At 41.9% G+C, this 19,755-nt stretch overlaps 1 protein-coding gene across 8 annotated transcripts in view; it reads right to left on the bottom strand.

Moving 5' to 3' along the window:
* slc23a4 (solute carrier family 23 member 4) overlaps nucleotides 1-16,413 on the bottom strand; it is a 31,374-nt gene extending 14,961 nt beyond the window's left edge. Inside the window, exons 1-5 of one of the 8 annotated variants that reach the window (XM_035798251.2) lie at nucleotides 16,096-16,413; nucleotides 7,435-7,672; nucleotides 7,092-7,251; nucleotides 3,406-3,540; nucleotides 2,879-3,036 (exon numbers count right to left, since the gene is read on the bottom strand). In XM_035798251.2, the coding sequence (XP_035654144.2) occupies nucleotides 2,879-3,036; nucleotides 3,406-3,540; nucleotides 7,092-7,139 (341 nt within the window). In that variant the 5' untranslated portion in view covers nucleotides 7,140-7,251; nucleotides 7,435-7,672; nucleotides 16,096-16,413. The other 7 variants (XM_052474777.1, XM_052474780.1, XM_052474781.1 and 4 more) reach the window with 7 other exon arrangements.
* Nucleotides 16,414-19,755: the final 3,342 nt, after the last annotated feature.

Here is a 19,755-nt window from a genome sequence, read left to right as displayed (position 1 = left end):
GGATATCTTTGTCTCATCGCGCACCAGCGACTCCTGTGGCGGGCCGGGCGCAGTGCACGCCAACCAAGGTCGCCAGGTGCACGGTGTTTCCTCTGACACATTGGTGCGGCTGGCTTCCTGGTTGGATGCGCGCTGTGTTAAGAAGCAGTGCGGCTTGGTTGGGTTGTGTTTCGGAGGCCACATGGCTTTCAACCTGTACGGGAGTTGTAGCGATGAGACAAGATAGTAGCTACTAACAATTGGATACCACGAAATTGGGGAGAAAAGGGGGTAAAAAAAAAGAAAGAAAATCACTCATTACAAGGATTTACCAGGACCTTGAGCATTCCCTGAAGTGGCAAACGGTTATTGCGGGAGGGATCTATATTAAAGAAAATTATGAGCTAATCACACCTTTTTAGTATGTCATACATTTCAGGATTCCATTGATGATATGGGGTGTCTAAATTCAAAGTGTCATTGGTGTTACTCAATTTAAATGAACGGAAATTGCATTGTGAGGTAAATGTATTAATGAAATCACATTAGGCCTCAGTTTAAGAAAAGCCTCAAATACCTCAAATGTGTCATTGATGTTACCGTCGTTACTACTCCTACTGGTGGCACAGTGTTGATAATGGTTACAATTATTTCAAGTCATTAAGCTGCCATATTAGTTGAGAACATTAAGTGACATGCTCTCTAAAATGCCACCAGAAATTAAGAACCGCCCATTCAGTATATTCTTGAAAGTGTATTATCAGATTATATCAGCTCATCGTGGTCTGGGTATAGATTACATAGATGACATAAAAACAACACAGTTAACCTAACCTACATTAAGCTTGACTACTACAGTGCCTTCAGAAAGTAGTCACACTCCTTGACTTTTTCAAAATTTTGTTGTGATCCAAAGTGGGACTAACATGGATTTAATAGTAAAGAAAACAATTCAACGATCTACACAAAATACTCCAATGTCAAAGTGGAACAAACATTCTATCATCTTTTTTTAATGGAAACACTAATATATTTTGATTTCATTAGTATTAAACCCCTGAGTCAATACATACATTAGAATCACCTTTGGCAGCAATTACATCTGTGAGTCTTTCTGGGTAAATCTGTAAGAGTTTAGCAAATCTGGATTGTACAATATTTGCCCATTATTCAAGCTCTGTCAAGTTGGTTGTTGGTGATTATTAGACAGTCATTTTCATGTCTTGACAGAAATTTTCAAGACGATTTAAGTCGAAACTAATTAGGCCACTCAGGAACATTAAATGTCATCTTGGTAAGTAACTCCAGTGTGTATTTGGTCATGCATTTTAGGTTATTGTCTTGCTGAAAGGTGGATTTGTCTCCCAGTGTCTGTTGGAAAGCAGACTGAACCAGGTTTTCCAATAGGACTTTGTCTGTGCTTAGCTACAGTATATTTATTTTCTTTTTATCCCCAAAAAGCTCCCGAGCCCTTGCCGATGACAAGCAAACTCATAACATGATGCAACCACAACCATGCTTGAAAATATACTCGTCTTATTATAAAGAGTGGTACTCAGTGATGTGTTGTGTTGGATCTGCCCAAACATAATGCTTTGCCACATTTTTTGCAGTATTACTTTAGTGCTTTATTGCAAACAGGAGGCATGTTTTTGAATATTTTTATTCTATACCCATTTCCTTCTTTTCATTTCGACATTTAGGTTAGTATTGTGGAGTAACTACAATGTCGTTGAGCCATTCTCAGTTTTCTCCTATCACAGCCAGTTAACTCTGTAATTGGTTTATAATCACCATTGGCCTCATGCTGAAATCCCTGAGCCGGTTTCCGTCCTCTCCATCAACTGAGTTAGGAAGGACGGCTGTATCTTTGTAGTGACTAGGTGTATCGATACAGCATCCAAATTGTAATTAGTAACTTCATCATACTCAAAGGGACATTCAACGTCTGCTTTTTTATTACATTTTTACTCATCTACCAAAAGGTGACCTTCTTTGCAAGGCACATAGATGGGGGTAGTCATTCAAAAATCATGTTAAACACCATTATTGCACACGGAGTTAATCCATGAAATTTACGGTATTATCTGACTTGTCGAGCAAATCTTCACTCCCAAAGTATTCAAGGCTGTAACAACAAAATATGAAAAAGGTATAGGGGTGTGAATACTTTCTGAAGGCACTGTATACTTCACCACTCCTCCTGCATATGACCAAGCAAATCTCTTCTATTGACCCCGTGCCAATTCAGGCTCGATGACCTGGAATTGTATGAGTGGGGGAGCTGAGCTCCATTACCAGTTCTTCCGTTAGAGATTCAGCTCTTGATGGCTTTAATTTCACAAAGACCCAGTGCCCAGTCGAGAATATGCTATGGTGTGAGGCTAATGCAGCACACTGACCTGAAAAACTGGCTCTGAATATCAACAGAGGCTTAGAAAGAAACGTGAGAGCTCATACTGTACAATCTAGCTAATCAGATGCTTCAGCAAAATCAATCTTTACAATAAACGATAGTCTACTGCTGGATCTCCTGGAAAGCATGACAACCAAATCAGATATTGTGTTTTGCCTTAAGTAAAATTCCAGGAAATTGCCATGGATTCTATTGTACTTTGTTTTGATTCCCACATGACAATACAACAAAGAGACGCCTCACCCCTTTGATGTCTGGCAATTCATGACTAGTAGATTGCCTTATACAGTGTCATGGTTGGATGACTCCACCTTGATATTGCCCAGGATATCTTATCGAGGTCAATCTTTATTGACCAAATAAACAATAGACTCCCTTGTACCTTCTTCTCCCTGCTTTTGGCCCCATTTATTTTCACAGACACTCGGTTGCTGTTGAATAATTTGTCCAAAGCCACATCCAACCAACCACAGCTTCACTCACCTGATTCCGAAGGTGACCTGCAGCAGGGTGCACACACCTGACACAAAGAAGATGGTGCTGATGAGGTGACCCTGGGTCAGGCCATCGTGCTGCAGACACAGACCCTGAGACAGGATCAGAGGGATGGCAATTATCCCCCCAAACGCTGTCAGTAAATGCTGAGGAGAGGGGGACGTGGATGTAAGAGAGGAAGAAGAGATGCACTCATGACTGTTACATCCACTGATACTGAGGCCAAGGTGAGCAGATGAAATCACAGGTACAGGAACAGTACTTGCCATCAGCCTCAACAAAACTCACAGTTGAATCTCTTAAGATCTTATTCTTGAGGCCCTCATGTGACTTTGTGATTTTATTTTTCATTTGCAGCCAAATTCATCCTCAAAAACTAGGTTAGTTTGACTGTTCATCCAATTGATTACATTGGCTGATCAAATCAATGGAATCCCAAGGAGGCCCAACCTCTCCAACCTCAACCAGTGAGAAGGGAACCCTGTGGCCTCCAATAAAACAGAGTAGGGATTTACCTGCATGCCCAGGATTATGCATAGGTACCAGGCTGGGACGTCTGTGACACAGTAGGCCAGCTTGTTCTTGTCATCCTCCTCAGAGAGGTCGGAGCCCTCTCCATCATTCTCCAGCTCACAGAAATGCCCATGAATCTACAGGACAGATAGCAACGTCTCATTCATTAGGACAATGGAAAACATTTAATTCTGCAACGGAATAGGAAAATGTGCGTCTCTTATTGGCTAATCCAGGTAGTACCTCCCTGTTTCCGTGCATTTTCTTCTGTTTAATCCCAAATGGGCTGACTCACAGGCATAACATTACCCATACTACAGGAATAATACAGGCATAATATCACCTAGAACAAAAGCGTAGTATCAGTCATAATTAGGGTTACAAAGCTATCAGTAATTGACCAAAGTTAACGAAATCTTTAGTAATTCACCCATCGCTCAGCCCCGCCCGGTTAATTAGAATTTAAAAAATTTAAAAATCCCTCAACAGGCTCTACATTTCAGAAATCACAGTAGCAAGTATTCCTGGTGCACTTTTAAATTATTTTTGCCATTTCAATATTTATTTTTTGAAGAAAACTTTTTTTGCCACGGCCTGGCTTTCATGTGATTTAAACGTGAGCTTGTGCGAGGTGTCCGACTCGACGACAGTTGCTATCCATTGGAGCACTGCAATTGGTTGCCCACAATTCTGAGGTGGGGCATAGCGAAAGGTCAATTAGCAGGTAATCTATGGTAATTTTGGTTATTCATACTTAAGTTCAAGAGAAAATAGCCTAATTAAAGAAAATAAACATCTAATCAACAATGGCAAACTCTTGATTTGTTTCACTTGCCACAAGTTTGGCAGCAAAACATTTATAACAAAGACTTGACTTAAAAGAAATAAGTGTGTAAAAAAATATATAAAGGATATCATGCTGAAACCCTCATATTAAACACCAATGGTATTCACTAAGTTGATGGTTTATATTTTGGATCATGTTTTCCAGCTTTGTCATTCTATTATTACATTTTGTATCATCTTGTTTGATTGTTTTATATATTTTACATGTGACAAGGCCACACAGAGGGGGCGGCAGGGTAGCCTAGTGGTTAGACTAGTAACCGGAAGGTTGCAAGTTCAAACCCCCGAGCTGACAAGGTACAAATCTGTCGTTCTGCCCCTGAACAGGCAGTTAACCAACTTTTCCTAGGCCGTCATTGAAAATAAGAATTTGTTCTTAACTGACTTGCCTGGTTAAATAAAGGTAAAATCAAATAAAAGAGGATGAGAGATAATTACAGACACCTGTGATAATCTGAAGTACCCAAAAGGGCCAGTAGATGTCTTGTGATAAATAAATATAATCCTTGAAAGTTACCAAAATGCTGGTAGTTTACAGTAATATACCCTCCGTTTGCAACCTTACCCATAACACATGCATAATATTACGCATGGCATAATATTACCCATAACGCATGGCATAATATAACTCATAACACAGGTGTAATATCACCCATAATATAGCATACAACCCAAAGGGGTTTTCAATGATTTACTGAAAGTGTGTTTGTTTACAGTCAACATTAAGACATTCTAGAATCCCATGTCACGTAAAGTAGTTACGAATCCCTTTTTGGCCCAGCAGTCTAGGGGGGGATGGTAACGAGACCCGTAACACAACTCATGCAAATTATAATAGTGACAAAGTGAAAATGCGAACGAAAAACCACAGACAACTCAATTACCGTCAAACACTCAGGGTTTATTTGAAAACACACGGTAAAGGGGGTGCAGGAAAAAGGGCTGAGCTGGACCCAAGGAAAGAAACAAATATCCCAAAACACCCCTAAGCTAGACTAGCCTACTACTATACAGCTAACGAACTAACCAAAAATACATTGGGTGGTCCACCCAGTTCTACCTAGTGTTCTTAGACAAAGTAGTCCTACGGGTAGTGTATGCCCATGGGCAACAACTTGTCTTCTTTCCCCCTTTTCCCACCATCAAACACCATAACACAAACAATACTCACAGGTGGGGACAAAGTGATCTGGAGGTGCTAAAACAAACAAGAGAACTACCAAGAGACTGTATGACAGAGGTAAGGACAGAGGTAATGAGCTCCAGAGGAAACAACTGAATGGGTTTTTAAACCAAGGGAAAGGGGATGTGATTGGGTAATGGAAACAGGAGGAGATGTGTCTTCTGATTAGCGACTGATTGATGACTTATTGGGGAATAATGATTGCCACCTGTGAGGAGGGGAGAAGGAGGGAAAAGACACACACACACACACACACACAGGATACACACACAGAATAGCTGTATCCGTAACAGTTGTGCACCAACGCTAGCCTATCAGTGTTAGCTGAATAGATTGCCTCAGAGATGCATGTAGCCTGTTGGCATGCGTTAGCAGTAACCGTTTATTTTAAGGTATTAGCAAATAATTGGCCAATAAGACATGACTTCTGATAACACAACACTTTTCACAGTCAATGATTTGCACCAGAGAGCCGTACAGTATGTTCGTTACGCATGAGGGACTGGAATGTTGAGGCTCAGGTGATCATCAAGGCTGTACCATAAGTAAACAACACTTCTCAGCCTACTAAGAATGAGCACCTTCATTCTGCTTCACCAGACCCATCCAAGAGTACAAATTCTTTAATTTAAAAATATACATGTGACTGTTGGGTTGAAATAGCATGCACGTAAACAAGCCCCATTCAAAGGTGCTCAAGTCACTCAGTTCTTATGAATTCACTCTGACTTCTGGGAAATGATGACTATTCTAGACCGTTTTTACAAAGGTAGGCTTACGCAATCTGGAGAGCACCACCTGTGTTATGCTATGTGGTTTGGTAAGAGGAAGAGATCAATATATTACCAAGGCTGAAAATCACAGGGAATTTGTTTCTTTGTTTGAGTTTACACATTAATCTATGTCAAAACCTATACACAGGGTCAGGGAGTAATGGATCACATGTAATCCATTACATGTAAGGGATTACAAAAAAAACCATTAACTGTATTCTGTTATGTTACCAGCAAAAATATTGCACTCAGATTACAGATACTTTTGAAAAAGTAGAAGATTACTTTTAAATTCAGAAAGGAGGTTTGCAAAAAACAATCTTTGCAATTTAATTGTATTATTATATGTAGTTGAATGTGATGGGTTAGAAGAAGCCTACATAACCAACCCATAAAGTAAAATGTAACATCCATATATGGCCAGCTACGTAAACTTTAACATTGGTCTATCCTGCAATAGATGTTGTTCAATTGGTAACATACATTTTTGTCTTCTTCTAATGCCTCTAGAGGGGAAAGTAATCTAAAAGTAACTGAATGTAATCAGATTACGTTACCGAGTTTGGGTAATCCAAAAGTTAAATGACTGATTACAATTTTGGACAGGTAACTAGTAACTGTTACAGATTCCATTTAGAAAGTAACCTACCCAATCCTGCCTATACATGTAATAGGTTGCACTTGCAAACCTATGTAGCCCAAAATGTAATATTTGTATAGATAAACATCTCTAAAAGTTCCAGGCTTAAAGCCAGTACATGTAACATGTCCTGCCTATACAGTGTGTGTGTCCATAGGTCCAATAATAACATAACCTGTACTCATAGCCACAGCAGAAAATGTCAACATAATCCTCCAGAAGTGGAATAAATGTGTACATACTCACAGCAAATGTGTCGTTTTCGAGACCATTGCTTTCCTTCTCTGGAGACATGGCTCCAGTCTGGACTCAGCTGGGATGCTGGGTCCTGTGAGTTATGAGTGAAACGTCTCAACAAGAAGTGTACTACCTCGACCTCTCTTTCTCTGTCTCTCACAATGGTTAACTATTGGAAACAATAACACAATAAGAGACCGTAACACTCTACTGTAGTACCCATTTGTACAGTATAATGTATTGTAGAACGGCCCCAATGTATCTACAAAAGATAGGTATGCCTGCTCAATGCATTACATTTCCATCCAGGCGTTAAGAAATGTCCCCTTTGTAAATAAACATGTCCACTCACCTGACCGTGTGTTTGCCTCTAGTAGTGTCTCTGTTGGCTCTCTCCTTTCACTTCAGTGATAATCACTTGATTATATAATATATGACTGGCCACCTTTAATAGCCCCTCCCCATCCTCATTTATTCAGAGCGCTGTCAATCTTGCTCAGATTGGAGAGAAAAGAGAGTGTGTTTGTTCTCGAAGTTCAGCGGGTGGCTTAGGACCATGCGGACGCCTTGGAGCGGGCCTGAAGGTAGAGCTATGGAGAGAGCAGATGCAGTGAGGGAACGCTGAACAGTGTGACTTCTCTCTCAGTTGAGTTGACAAAAGCAGTGCAGTAATGGAAGATGGCTAAGTAACTGCTGTTTGACTTGACAGGAAACTAAACTATAGCTTTTGTAGGATAGCACAAGGCTCTTCAAGTGTTGTTGCAGTGTTCCTAGACCCTGAGATGTGTTTAATCCCTGAACTAGAGTGTAGCAGCTAATTTCTGTATGGCATGTGTTTGTCATAGAATGTTATGTACAGGTAAGTGCACTTGAGTAAATGAGGGATACAAAGTATATTGAAAGCAGCAGAATTGAGCTTTTTCCTGGAATCTAGAGCCATAATGTCCAAAATATGTCTATTTTTCTGTGTATCTAAGCATACCTCTTGATCTGTCTAAATCCACCATTCTGCACTAACTGTCATTTTTATTCAGACAATTTGGAACAGCACAAATAAGAAATCATAACATTTAAAACTATATAAACCTAATAATACAAAAATAAGACTCAAAAAGACACTCGAGCATCAATACATTACCCATCCCAACAACACTGTTGTCGTGTCTTTACTATCATTAACTGAAGACTAGTTAGTTAGTGCGCGATCAACCGATTAATCAAGTAACTAATTAACTAGGAAGTCGGGGCACCAATGAAAAATATTCAGATTACAAAGTTATCATTTCCTAAAATTACTTTTCAGATATTTTATCTGATCAATTAGTCTTCGAATTAATTAATTATTTACTGTACCTCATGTTAGTCTCATTCCAAACGTCGTAAATTGTTGGTTATCTGCACGAACCCAGTCTTCACTATGAGTCATCCATACATCAATTGTCTTAAATTATTTATTTATTACTAAGTAATTCACAAAAAAAAAATCTAAATCAAATGTATTTATATAGCCCTTCGTACATCAGCTGATATCTCAAAGTGCTGTACAGAAACCCAGCCTAAAACCCCAAACAGCAAGCAATGCAGGTGTGGAAGCACGGTGGCTATGAAAAACTCCCTAGAAAGGCCAAAAGACACTGTGACCCCATCCAATGACACCCCCGGACAGGGCCAAACAGGAAGGATATAACCCCACCCACTTTGCCAAAGCACATCCCCCACACCACTAGAGGGAGATCTTCAACCACCAACTTACCATCCTGAGACAAGGCCGAGTATAGCCCACAATGATCTCTGTCACAGCACAAACCAAGGGGGGACGCCAACCCAGACAGGAAGATCACATCAGTGACTCAACCCACTCAAGTGACACACCACTCCTAGGGATGTCATGAAAGAGCACCAGTAAGCCAGTGACTCAGCCCCTGGAATAGGGTTAGAGGCAGAGAATCCCAGTGGAAAGAGTTGAGCCGGCCAGGCAGAGACAGCAAGGGCGGTTCATTACTCCAGAGCCTTTCCATTCACCTTCACACTCCTGGGCCAGACGACATTCAATCATATGACCCACTGAAGAGATGAGTCTTCAGTGAAGACTTAAAGGTTGAGACCGAGTTTGCGTCTCTCACATGGGAAGGCAGACCATTCCATAAAAATGGAGCTCTATAGGAGAAAGCACTGCCTCCAGCTGTTTGCTTAGAAATTCTTGGGACAATTTGGAGGCCTGCGTCTTGTGACCGTAGCGTACATGTAGGTATGTACGGCAGGACCAAATCAGAGAGATAGGTAGGAGCGAGCCCATGTAATGCTTTGTAAGTTAGCAGTAAAACCTTGAAATCAGCCCTTGCCTTGATAGGAAGCCAGTGTAGGGAGGCTAGCGCTGGAGGACCGAATGCACCCCTGACGCAGGGATTCGGAAACATATGTTTCCATAGCCACCGTCTCCGCCTGTGACAGGGGATACACGTGACTACTGGGAAGTGCAGCTTCTACCAGAAGATTATCGCACAATCCCCCCCGTCGACGGGGTGGTAATTGAGTCGCCTTATTTTTGGAGAAGGCGAGAGCCAAATTGGCATATTCGGGGGGAATGCGTACGGTGCAGACCTGGTCTGGACTTTCCACGGTAGTAACACCAACAGAAACCCCTAAGCACCTCCCTGAGCACTCTCGCGACCACCCCGTGAGAGCACTCCATTGCCATGAAACAGTGGGGTCATGACAAGCTAACCAGGGTAGGCCTAGCACCACGGGAAACGCAGGAGAGTCAATGAAGGAGAGACTGATTCTCCCTGCGTCACCATGCCCAGAGGAGCGGTGGCCTCCCTAATCAATCCTGACCCTAATGGTCAACTGTTTAAGGCGTGAACTGGGAAGGGCATAGCCAATGGAACGATGGGGATCAATAAACTATGGGCGAATTATCTGTCTATAAAATTCCCAGCCACGCCTGAATCGTTGAACGCCTTATGCTGGGAATGCGGGGAAAACTCAGGAAAAGTAACAAACAAATACATGTGTGCAGCAGAGGGCTCTGGGTGAGAATGGTTCCTTCTCACCTGGGATGACGCCAGAGGGCTCTGGGTGAGAATGGTTCCTTCTCACCTGGGATGACGCCAGAGGGCTCTGGGTGAGAATGGTTCCTTCTCACCTGGGATGACGCCAGAGGGCTCTGGGTGAGAATGGTTCCTTCTCACCTGGGATGACGCCAGAGTGCCCTGCCTGCTGTCTCGACCCCCAGAGGAACCAACCCGACACCGACTGGCAGTGTGACCTCTGTGGCCACAGACGGTGCACAAGACGGTACATCCTCCGGTCTCCCTGAGCGCAGCACCTCCCAGCTCCATGGGCATCGGAGCGGACTCCTGTCTGGACGTCCGTGGATGGCCAACGGGTTATCCAGCCGAATGGAAAGGTCCACCAGCTGGTCGGAGGTGAGGGTGGTGTCCCTGCAGGTCAACTCCCGACGGACATACTCGCGCAAACTGCAGCGATAGTGGTCGATCAGGGCCCTGTCATTCCTGGCGAGGGCGTTGGAGGGACTCTCTGTCTCTCCCAGTGGTCCATCGTCTCGACGACGCTGTCCATTGCGGCACCGAGGCGGTTGTCGTGTCTTTGGCTATGCCGGATTAAGTGATATGACATGCTATTCTATAAAATAATTTCTCCGTAATTAATATTACCTGATTGAGCTAATCATGTAACTGTAATTGACTAGAGTCGGGCACCACTAAATAATATTTATAGAGCTGTTATCTTCCAAATAAACTCTTAAAGACCTAGTAATATTTTACATCAATAGCAGTCAATATTAATCTTAATTCAGTCTCATCTGAAATTTGTAAATTCTTGGTTATCTGCACGAACCCTGGCTCACAAGTTGAATCAGCCATACAAAATTGGGTTTAATTAGTTATTTACTAAATACCTAACTAATCACACAGAATTACGCATATACATAATTAAATCATAACTTGACTACAAATTACGTCATAAAGGAAAACGTCCCTGGCGGGTGGAACAGATATGACAGCTGGTTACACAAAAGAAAAGAGGCTGGGTTTGAGTGAAAGAGCGGGAAGACTGACGAACAAAGGGAGAAGCTGTGCTACCACCCATTTGGAAAAGGAAAATGCAATAAATATTTACTCTGAGCTGCGCTTCGGTAGGTTGGTGGTAGATGGAAGGCCGTGTTGCCCAACCGAGTCCTTTTTCCCTTGAAGAATGTCTCTGTTGGTAAATTGAATACGTTGTAGTAACGTCGTTGTGTGGTAGACAGGAAACTCTGTCTGTTCCTTCCTAACCCTCGTTTGCTGCGGCTGTTGCTAATTCAACAGCTAGGAGGTATCACTTCTGTAGTGAATAAGAGTTCAAAGTTCCGACCATTCGCAACCAAAGCTCACGCTGATGTTGACTTCGTTCTGTAGTTATTATCTGAACCATTCTGACATTGGACCGTCGTCCTCACCTCCTCGGAACAGGAGGTTATATTGTCGTCAAGGGCTTATATAGGAAGGGAGAGGAGGGCGTGTTTGAAAAGTTGTATAGCCCATGTCCCTTCACAGGGGCGGGCCACTGATTGAGCAGAGCTCTAGCTTATGAAAACCCAAAAAAAATCACATTTCATCCCATCCCGAATAATTTCATATTCAAACTTTTAAATTAAACAACAATTCCATGTGAATCCGATAACTCTGATGTGTAGACTTTCCACTGTAGAGTTTATGTCATCTTATCATTGATGAGAATGTCTCAGATGACTACCGAACTGACATCATATTCATTAAGTACCACCGCATATGTTCAATTGGTCGGATTACCAGAATATAGTTCATTTCCCCCCACCTTCTGATGTTCCCAGAATCTCTATGTTAACCAAGGGTTTTGCAAATGTAACATCAGTAGGGTAGAGAGAGGAAAAAGGGGGGAAGAGGTATTTATGACTGTCATAAACCTACCCCCAGGCCAACGTCATGACACAGTGAACAAGGCAATAATTTGCACAGAACGCAACTGCGTCACAAAACAAATACCCAATGAACCAGTGAGGCAGCACAAAGTACAAAAAACACAAGTACAAAGTACAGGCTGCATCTAATTTGTTTACACTTCAACTGTAGCAAAGGATAACTGTATTAAATGTAATCTGGCCTCCCTTGAAAAAGAAAAGTATAAAAAGTTAGCCAATCAGTATTGAGCTAAACTGAGGGGGCTCAACTGTGAATGGTCCTGACGCACCCAAAAAGTGTCAAGGGAAGCCTGCTTGGATTTTGGTGAGAGGTACGGTGCAGATTGACATGAGAAATAGTTTTGCTGCCCTGGTGCTTGATCTACCTACGCCTTCATCGCTGGGACTGCCTGTGTCTGTGACTGCTGTGCTGACTCCAACCACGCTGACTCCAGCAGCAGATTAGTTGTCGAGTCCAGCAACTTTTCCTCTCTCTGGATCTGACGGGGCACTGCCTACCGTGGGAGGTCTGGACCTATTGCCGGGAGCTGCAAGGGTATGCTATCATGCTTCTCACGGGCCTGTGAAAGGTTCCACCAATTTCTCCGGCAGTTGTATTGGGTAGTTCAATGGTGAGAAAATGTCTCAGTCCGTCGAGCAAAACCGTTGTGCTATACAGGAGCATGAGTATAGGACATCAATAAGCTGCTCCCAAACATTTTAAACCTGCATCAAGAAATTGCGGCTATCATAGTTCATGTGGGATTCAATGACATTATGAAGGACAGCTCAGAACAGCTGAAGATGGATTTTAAAGAATTGAGTTGGTCTCTACTTGACACCAACAAACGCCCCATAATATCTGGCCCTTTGCCCTCCCTAAATCGTGGCATTGAACGTTTCAGCAAACTTTTATCCCTCCATAACTGGCTACGTGACTACTGCAGCGCTGTGGATGTAACATTTATTGACCATTTTGATACCTTATGGAAACAAAGCTTGTTTTATAAGGAGGATGGGATCCACCCAAATCATTTGGGTTCCTGGATCCCTTCACAGCATTATAAGGCTGCGTTGAGACAATGACTTATCAATGACCCAAACCCAACTCAGTGAATCCCTACCATTGTGTCGCTAAGTTGTCATAATGCTTCAACAAATGTACATTATCCCAGGTGTGTTGGAAGACACAATGTAAGTAACCTAATTGATGTCCCTCTAACTGCCCTGAATGCCTCTGCTGATCCTACAGCTATTGTATGCAGTTATCATGTGCATCTGAGCTAGGGTTCTACTGTTAGCACAGAGGTGGTGTGCCCTAGTAGGAAGTCCAGTGTGCAGCTCACACTGCACTATATTAAATAACATGAGCATGTCTACTTCTTCTAAGCTTCCCAGTAAAGCAATGAAAACAATCAAGCATCCCAGAAAAGTGCGAAAAAATAGACCAAGCTAACATATTTATCTTAAGAAACAAGGTTAATGAAATCAATTTGAAAGTAAACGATTCCTATTCTGAAAATCTCTGAAACTTACTTAGATAATAACTTTGATGATACAGTGGTAGCAATACATGGTTATATCATCTACAGAAAATAGAAAAAGGTGTTTGTTTACATTCAGAACCACATTCCTATAAAGCTTAGAGAGGATATCACATTAAATACTGCTGAAGTATTATGGCTTCAGGTTCATCTGCCTCACACAAGGCCCATTCTTGTTGGAAGCTGCTATAGACCACCAAGTGCTAACAGTCAGTATCTGGATAACATGTGTGAAATGCTTCATAATGTATTTGATATCATATTTTCTGGATGATTTGACTGGCTTTCATCAAGCTCCCCACTCAAGAAAAAGCTTACAACTTTAACTAGTGCCTGAAACCTGGTTCAGGTTATCAGTCAGCCTACCAGGGTAGTTAAAAACAGCACAGGAATGAAATCATCAACATTTACTGATCTCATCTTTACTAACGCTGCAGACATTTGCTTTAAAACAGTATCCAAATCCATCGGATGTAGTCATCACAATATAGTAGCCACATCTAGGAAAACCAAAGTTCCAAAGGCTGGGCCTAATATAATGAATAAGAGGTCATACAATATGTTTTGTTGTGATTCCTGCACTTCACACATTTATGAAATTCCTTGCAGTTTGATTGGCAAGATTATCAAACTGTCGCGTCCGTCGTAAGGAGGAGACCAAGGTGCAGCATGGTATGCGTACATTCTTCTTTATTTTAGAATGAACACTAAACAAACAAACAAAATAACAAACAAAATAACAAAATGAAGCATGATGCTAATATGAGTAGTGCAGACCGGCAACTAAACATAGAACAAGAACCCACGAACAGAAAAGGGAAAATGGCTACCTAAATATGATACCCAATCAGAGACAACAATAAACAGCTGCCTCTGATTGGGAACCATATCAGTCCACCATAGACATACATACTACCTAGACCTACATAATCCCTAGACATACAAAACCCCTAGACAATACAAAAACTAGCATACCCACCCTAGTCACACCCTGACCTAACCAAAATAATAAAGAAAACAGAGATAACTAAGGTCAGAGCGTGACACAAACTTAGGAATGACATGCCAGCAACAAACGCTGACACTACACATCCAAGTATAACTGATCAAATTATGAAAGACAAGCATTGCAATTCTGAATTCCGTAAAGTGAGTGTGGAAAAAGTGAAAAAATTATTATTGTCTGTCAGCAATGACAAGCTACCGGGGTCTGGCAAATTGGTTGTCAAATTACTGAGGATAATAACGGACGATATTGCAACTCGTATTTGCCATATCTTCAATCTTAGCCTACTAGAAAGTGTGTGCCCTCGGGCCTGGAGGGAAGCAAAAGTAATTCTGCTACCCAAGAATAGTAAAGCCCCCTTTACTGGCTCAAATAGCCAACCAATCAGCCTGTTACCCACCCTTAGTAAACTTTAAGACAAAAAGTGTGTTTGACCAGATACAATGCAGATACAAATTGACAGACTTTCAGCACACTTATAGGGAAGGACATTCAACAAGCACAGCGCTTACACAAATGACTGATGCTTGGCTGAGAGAAATTGATGATAAAAGATTGTGGGAGCTGTTTTGTTAGACTTAAGTGCTGCTTTTGACATTATCGATCATAGTCTGCTGATGGAAAAACATATGTGTTATGGCTTTACTTTGCTATATTGTGGATAAAGAGTTGCATAACAGAACACAGAGGGCAGCACGGCTGGCCCTTAAATGTACACAGAGTGCTAACATTAATAATATTACATTTCTCATGGCTCAAAGTGGAGGAGAGATTGACTTCATCACTACAATTTTTTTGTAAGAAGTGTTGACATGCTGAATTCACAGAGGTGTCTGTTTTAAACTACGAGCACACAGCTTGGAAAACCATGCATACCCCACAAGACATGCCACCAGAGGGCTCTTCACAATCTCCAAGAACAGACTATGGGAGGCGCACAGTACTACAAAGAGCCACGACTACATGGAACTCTATTCCACATCAGGTAACTGACGCAAGCGGTAGAATCAGATTTAAAACAAATCAAATTATGCCTTATGGGACAGCGGGGACTGTGAAGAGACACACACACACACATGCACAGACACACATACACATGATAAGACATGCACTCTAAACACAAGTACACATGGATTTTGTATTGTAGATATGTGATAGAAGTGTTATGAAATCTAATGTCATGTTAATATTTCAAATTGTATGTACAGTAACTGCCTTAACCTTGTTAACATTACAACAACATGAAATCCATGTCTTAAAATGTGCTACTTCTCGGGAAATAGCAAAGAAAATGTGTAGTCTGCTTGGCACATTAAAGTTACTTACCTTACAGATCAAAGCCAGCTAATTTCCACTCCATTCATATGCAAGTCCGCTTGATTCCTACACTGGCTTGTCTGGATGGCATGTTTTAAGCTACCCTTCCTTTATCTACACTGAAATAATATTATTTCAGTAGTCTTCTATTACGATTCTTTTTTTTAACCTCTTATGGGTCAAAAGTGCAATGCATGTACTTACGTGTTGAAGGTCTCGATTGAATATCTCTTCATGGGCGGAGTTCTGCTTAGTGGGAAAGGTTTGGCAGACGCCTTGTTCTCTCTATGGCCGTCTCCTTTGTTACCTGGTGTAAGTCTCCGATTGTCCACACAGTGTCACAATATCCTTTCTCTTAGTTGTCTGCTTCCTTGCACTCGTTCTGTGAGAGTGAGCTTCCGAGGAGGCTAATCAGCAGTGTTGACGCTCCAAGTGTGGGTAGGAGGGCCGTGTAGACCACCGATGACTTTAAAACAATATTTAATGCTTAAATTCACCTTCCTAGGTACAGTACTTAGAATAGCTACTCCACCATATACTTGATTGTTCAGAGATTTTCTTTGTCTTCAACCTCGTGTTGCGTTTCGGGGTCACGACTAGTCATAGACCTCGTCTGCAGCGCGTGGTCAACTTGTATGTAAATTCTTAACTCACATGTTTTATACCCCAGAGTAGAAAGGGCATTTCTGTCTTTATGACACACTCTCTGGGTTCCCTGGGGCGTAGCTAGTTACAAGGCAATGTATTAGGATTTACGACGATCTCTTAGACAACTAAAATCTTAGTCTTATAGTCACCACAACATTCTCTTTTATCTGGAGAGATCTCTGTAGAACAGTGATCCACTGTAACCGGATCCTCACAGGCCAGTCAAGACACACCTTATAATTTACAACAATGTACACCTTGTGAAACAGCTGTTAAAACCAACCTGGCAATATTTAAGATTTAAATATATAAACGTATCTTTTTTTTAGTACAGCTGTGTCATACATTCATTGCCACATATTATTTGTACACTCACAAAGCAATCATCGACTGAAATACTGAATACTGTTGTGTGAAATAGAGGAAGTGGGTGGGAGGTTCCTTCTGTCACTCCTTCAGAAAACAAGCAGACAGTCTCGGAAGGGGAATTTGAAGAGGGAGACTGCAAAGTCCAGGCACTGCTGCTCTCTCTGTTCTGAGTGTTTGCAGTGCTAATGTTTTTAGTTCATCTGTGTATCTCACATATTATGTATCCAGTATGATAGAGCAAGACAACTTTCTTTGCAGTTAGTGACAACATGACAATAACAGTAGCTGTAGAATTCAGTGGAAGCTGAAGGACGGCTCATAATAATGGCTGGTACGGAGCAAATAGAATGGCATGGAAACCATGTGTTTGATGTACTTTTTTATACAAATCCACTCCAGGCATTGCCATGAGTCCACCCTCCCCAATTAAGGTACCACCAACCTCTTGTGTTGTCGATGATGCAATGAAAAGTTGGAGGGTGGTTGGTAATGGAGGACATCCGGTGGATCCACGTCTGGGTGTTAAGCAGAACCCCCAAGTCCTGGAGAACAGGAGCAGAGTTAAATGCAACAGAGTAGGAAACAAGATGTAAACAAGGTTGCACTTTACTGTGAGAAAATTTGCTGGATAAGTGCAGTGTTATCAATGGCAGATAAGCAGTTTTGAAGGTATAAAGTAACTCAAGCTGGCCCCACTCCGACACAGAGAATCAGACTGATCTGAACTTACTGGCTCTGGTGGATGGGACACATCCTGGGTGGCTCGGACAGTCGCTGGTCCTAAAGTAATTTGGAGAGGTACATTGAAGAGATATATTTTTATAAGCTCAGCATAACTACCATTTTTTGCTTTCTCAAATGTCAACCAAAGCTTAACATACTTTATCTACTGGGCGTAACCGAAGTGTAGGGCATCAGGGCTTTCAGTGGTCGACCGTCCAACTGCTCCGACTCTAGGAAGACAAAGAGAAAAATATCAGTGTTAGGAGAAACTAAATCTAGCTTCAGGTTATTTTGTGTGCAAATGCAAATATCTATTATCTGAGATTTTCATATTCATCTTAACAGATGGTGACCCCAGCTAGGAGTGAAAGAACAGCAGGGTTTCCCTGTCTCGCCTTCCTTTTGTTCTTCTTCCAAACCAAGTCATTTGCCCCGGATATCGAAGCATTTGATCCCCCTTCTTGATTCTCCTCCGGTATCTCTTCTGTTTCCCCTGTGACTTGTCGATGTTCAGTCTCACCTTGATTGATAACAGAAATAAATGCAATTATACAGTAAATTTGGAAAGTATTCAGACCCCTTCCCCTTTTCCACGTTTTGTTTTCCATATTTAATTTTTCCTCATCAATCTACACACAATACCCCATAATGACAAAACAAAAACAGGTTTTTAGACATTTTTGAAAATGTATTAAAAATAAAAAGCGGATACCTTATTTAAATAAGTATTCAGACCCTTTACTATGAGACTCAAAATTGAGCTCAAGTGCATCCTGTTTCCATTGATCCTCCTTGATGTTTCTACAACTTGATTGGAGTCCACCTGTGGTAAATTAAATTGATTGGACATGATTTCAAAAGGCACACACCTGCCTATATTAAAAGGTCCCACAGTTGACAGTGCATGTCAGAGCAAAAACCAAGCCATGAGGTCGAAGGAATTGTCCATAGCGCTCCGAGACAGGATTGTGCCGAGGCACAGATCTGGGGAAGGGTACCAAAAATTCTGCAGCATTGAAGGAGAATAGTCAGGATCGAGGAAAAGATGAACGGAGCAAAGTACAGAGAGATCCTTGATGAAAATCTGCTCCAACGTGCTCAGGACCTCAGACTGGGGGTGAAGGTTCACCTTCCAACAGGACAATGACCCTAAGCACACAGCCAAGACAACACAGGAGTGGCTTATGGACAAGTCTCTGAATTTCCTTGAGTGGCCCAGCCAGAGCACGGACTTGAACCTGATGAAACATCTTAGGAAAGACCTGAAAATAGCTGTGCAGCGACGCTCCCCATCCAACTTGACGAAGCTTGAGAGGATCTGCAGAGAAGAATGGGAGAAACTCCCCAAATACAGATGTGCCAAGCTTGTAGCGTCATACCCAAGAAGACACTCTTCAGCAAGGTACTGAGTAAAGGGTCTGAATACTTATGTAAATGTGATATTATATTATATTTGCAAAAATTTCTAAAAACCTGTTTTCAATTTGTCATTATGGGGTATTGTGTGTAGATTGATGAGGGGAAAAACAATTTAATCAATTTTAGAACAAGGCTGTAATGTAACAAAATTAGGAAAAAGTCAATGGGTCTGAATACTTTCCGAATGCAATGTAACAACATGTATAGCTAGTAACATGTAGATGATCAACTAGCTAATGGAACAGGATTGCTGAAATTGTTATTATTTTGCTAGGCAAGTCAGTTAAGAACAAATTCTTATTTACAACGACGGCCTACCCGGACGACGCTGGGCCAATTGTATGCCGCCCTATGAGACTCCCAATCATGTCTGGATGTGATACAGCCTGCATTCGAACCAGGGACTGTAGTGACACTTCTTCTTCTTCCTGAGATGCAGTGCTTTGCACCGTCATGATACACTAGCACAGGTTGCCGTGCTGTGAAACACTGCTTCCCATTCATTTCAATGGAAGGAAAGCGGTGAGAAGTGGAGAGGGCAGGGAACCATTGGGCGGTGCGAAGGTGGCATGGGAGGCGGCAAAAAATAAACTTTTCCCAACTTTATGCCAATCACCAGCGGCGACCACCGGGAGATGACCAATCATATCAAGTGGTTACCATGACGAATTTGATGCTATGCGACCCAAGGCTGGAGACTTTCTT

Source organism: Oncorhynchus keta, chromosome 22 (assembly GCF_023373465.1).
Source record: "Oncorhynchus keta strain PuntledgeMale-10-30-2019 chromosome 22, Oket_V2, whole genome shotgun sequence".
Lineage (NCBI taxonomy): Eukaryota > Metazoa > Chordata > Actinopteri > Salmoniformes > Salmonidae > Oncorhynchus > Oncorhynchus keta.
The sequence above is the reverse complement of the archived record's forward strand: the minus strand, read 5'-3'. Positions and strand labels throughout refer to the sequence as shown.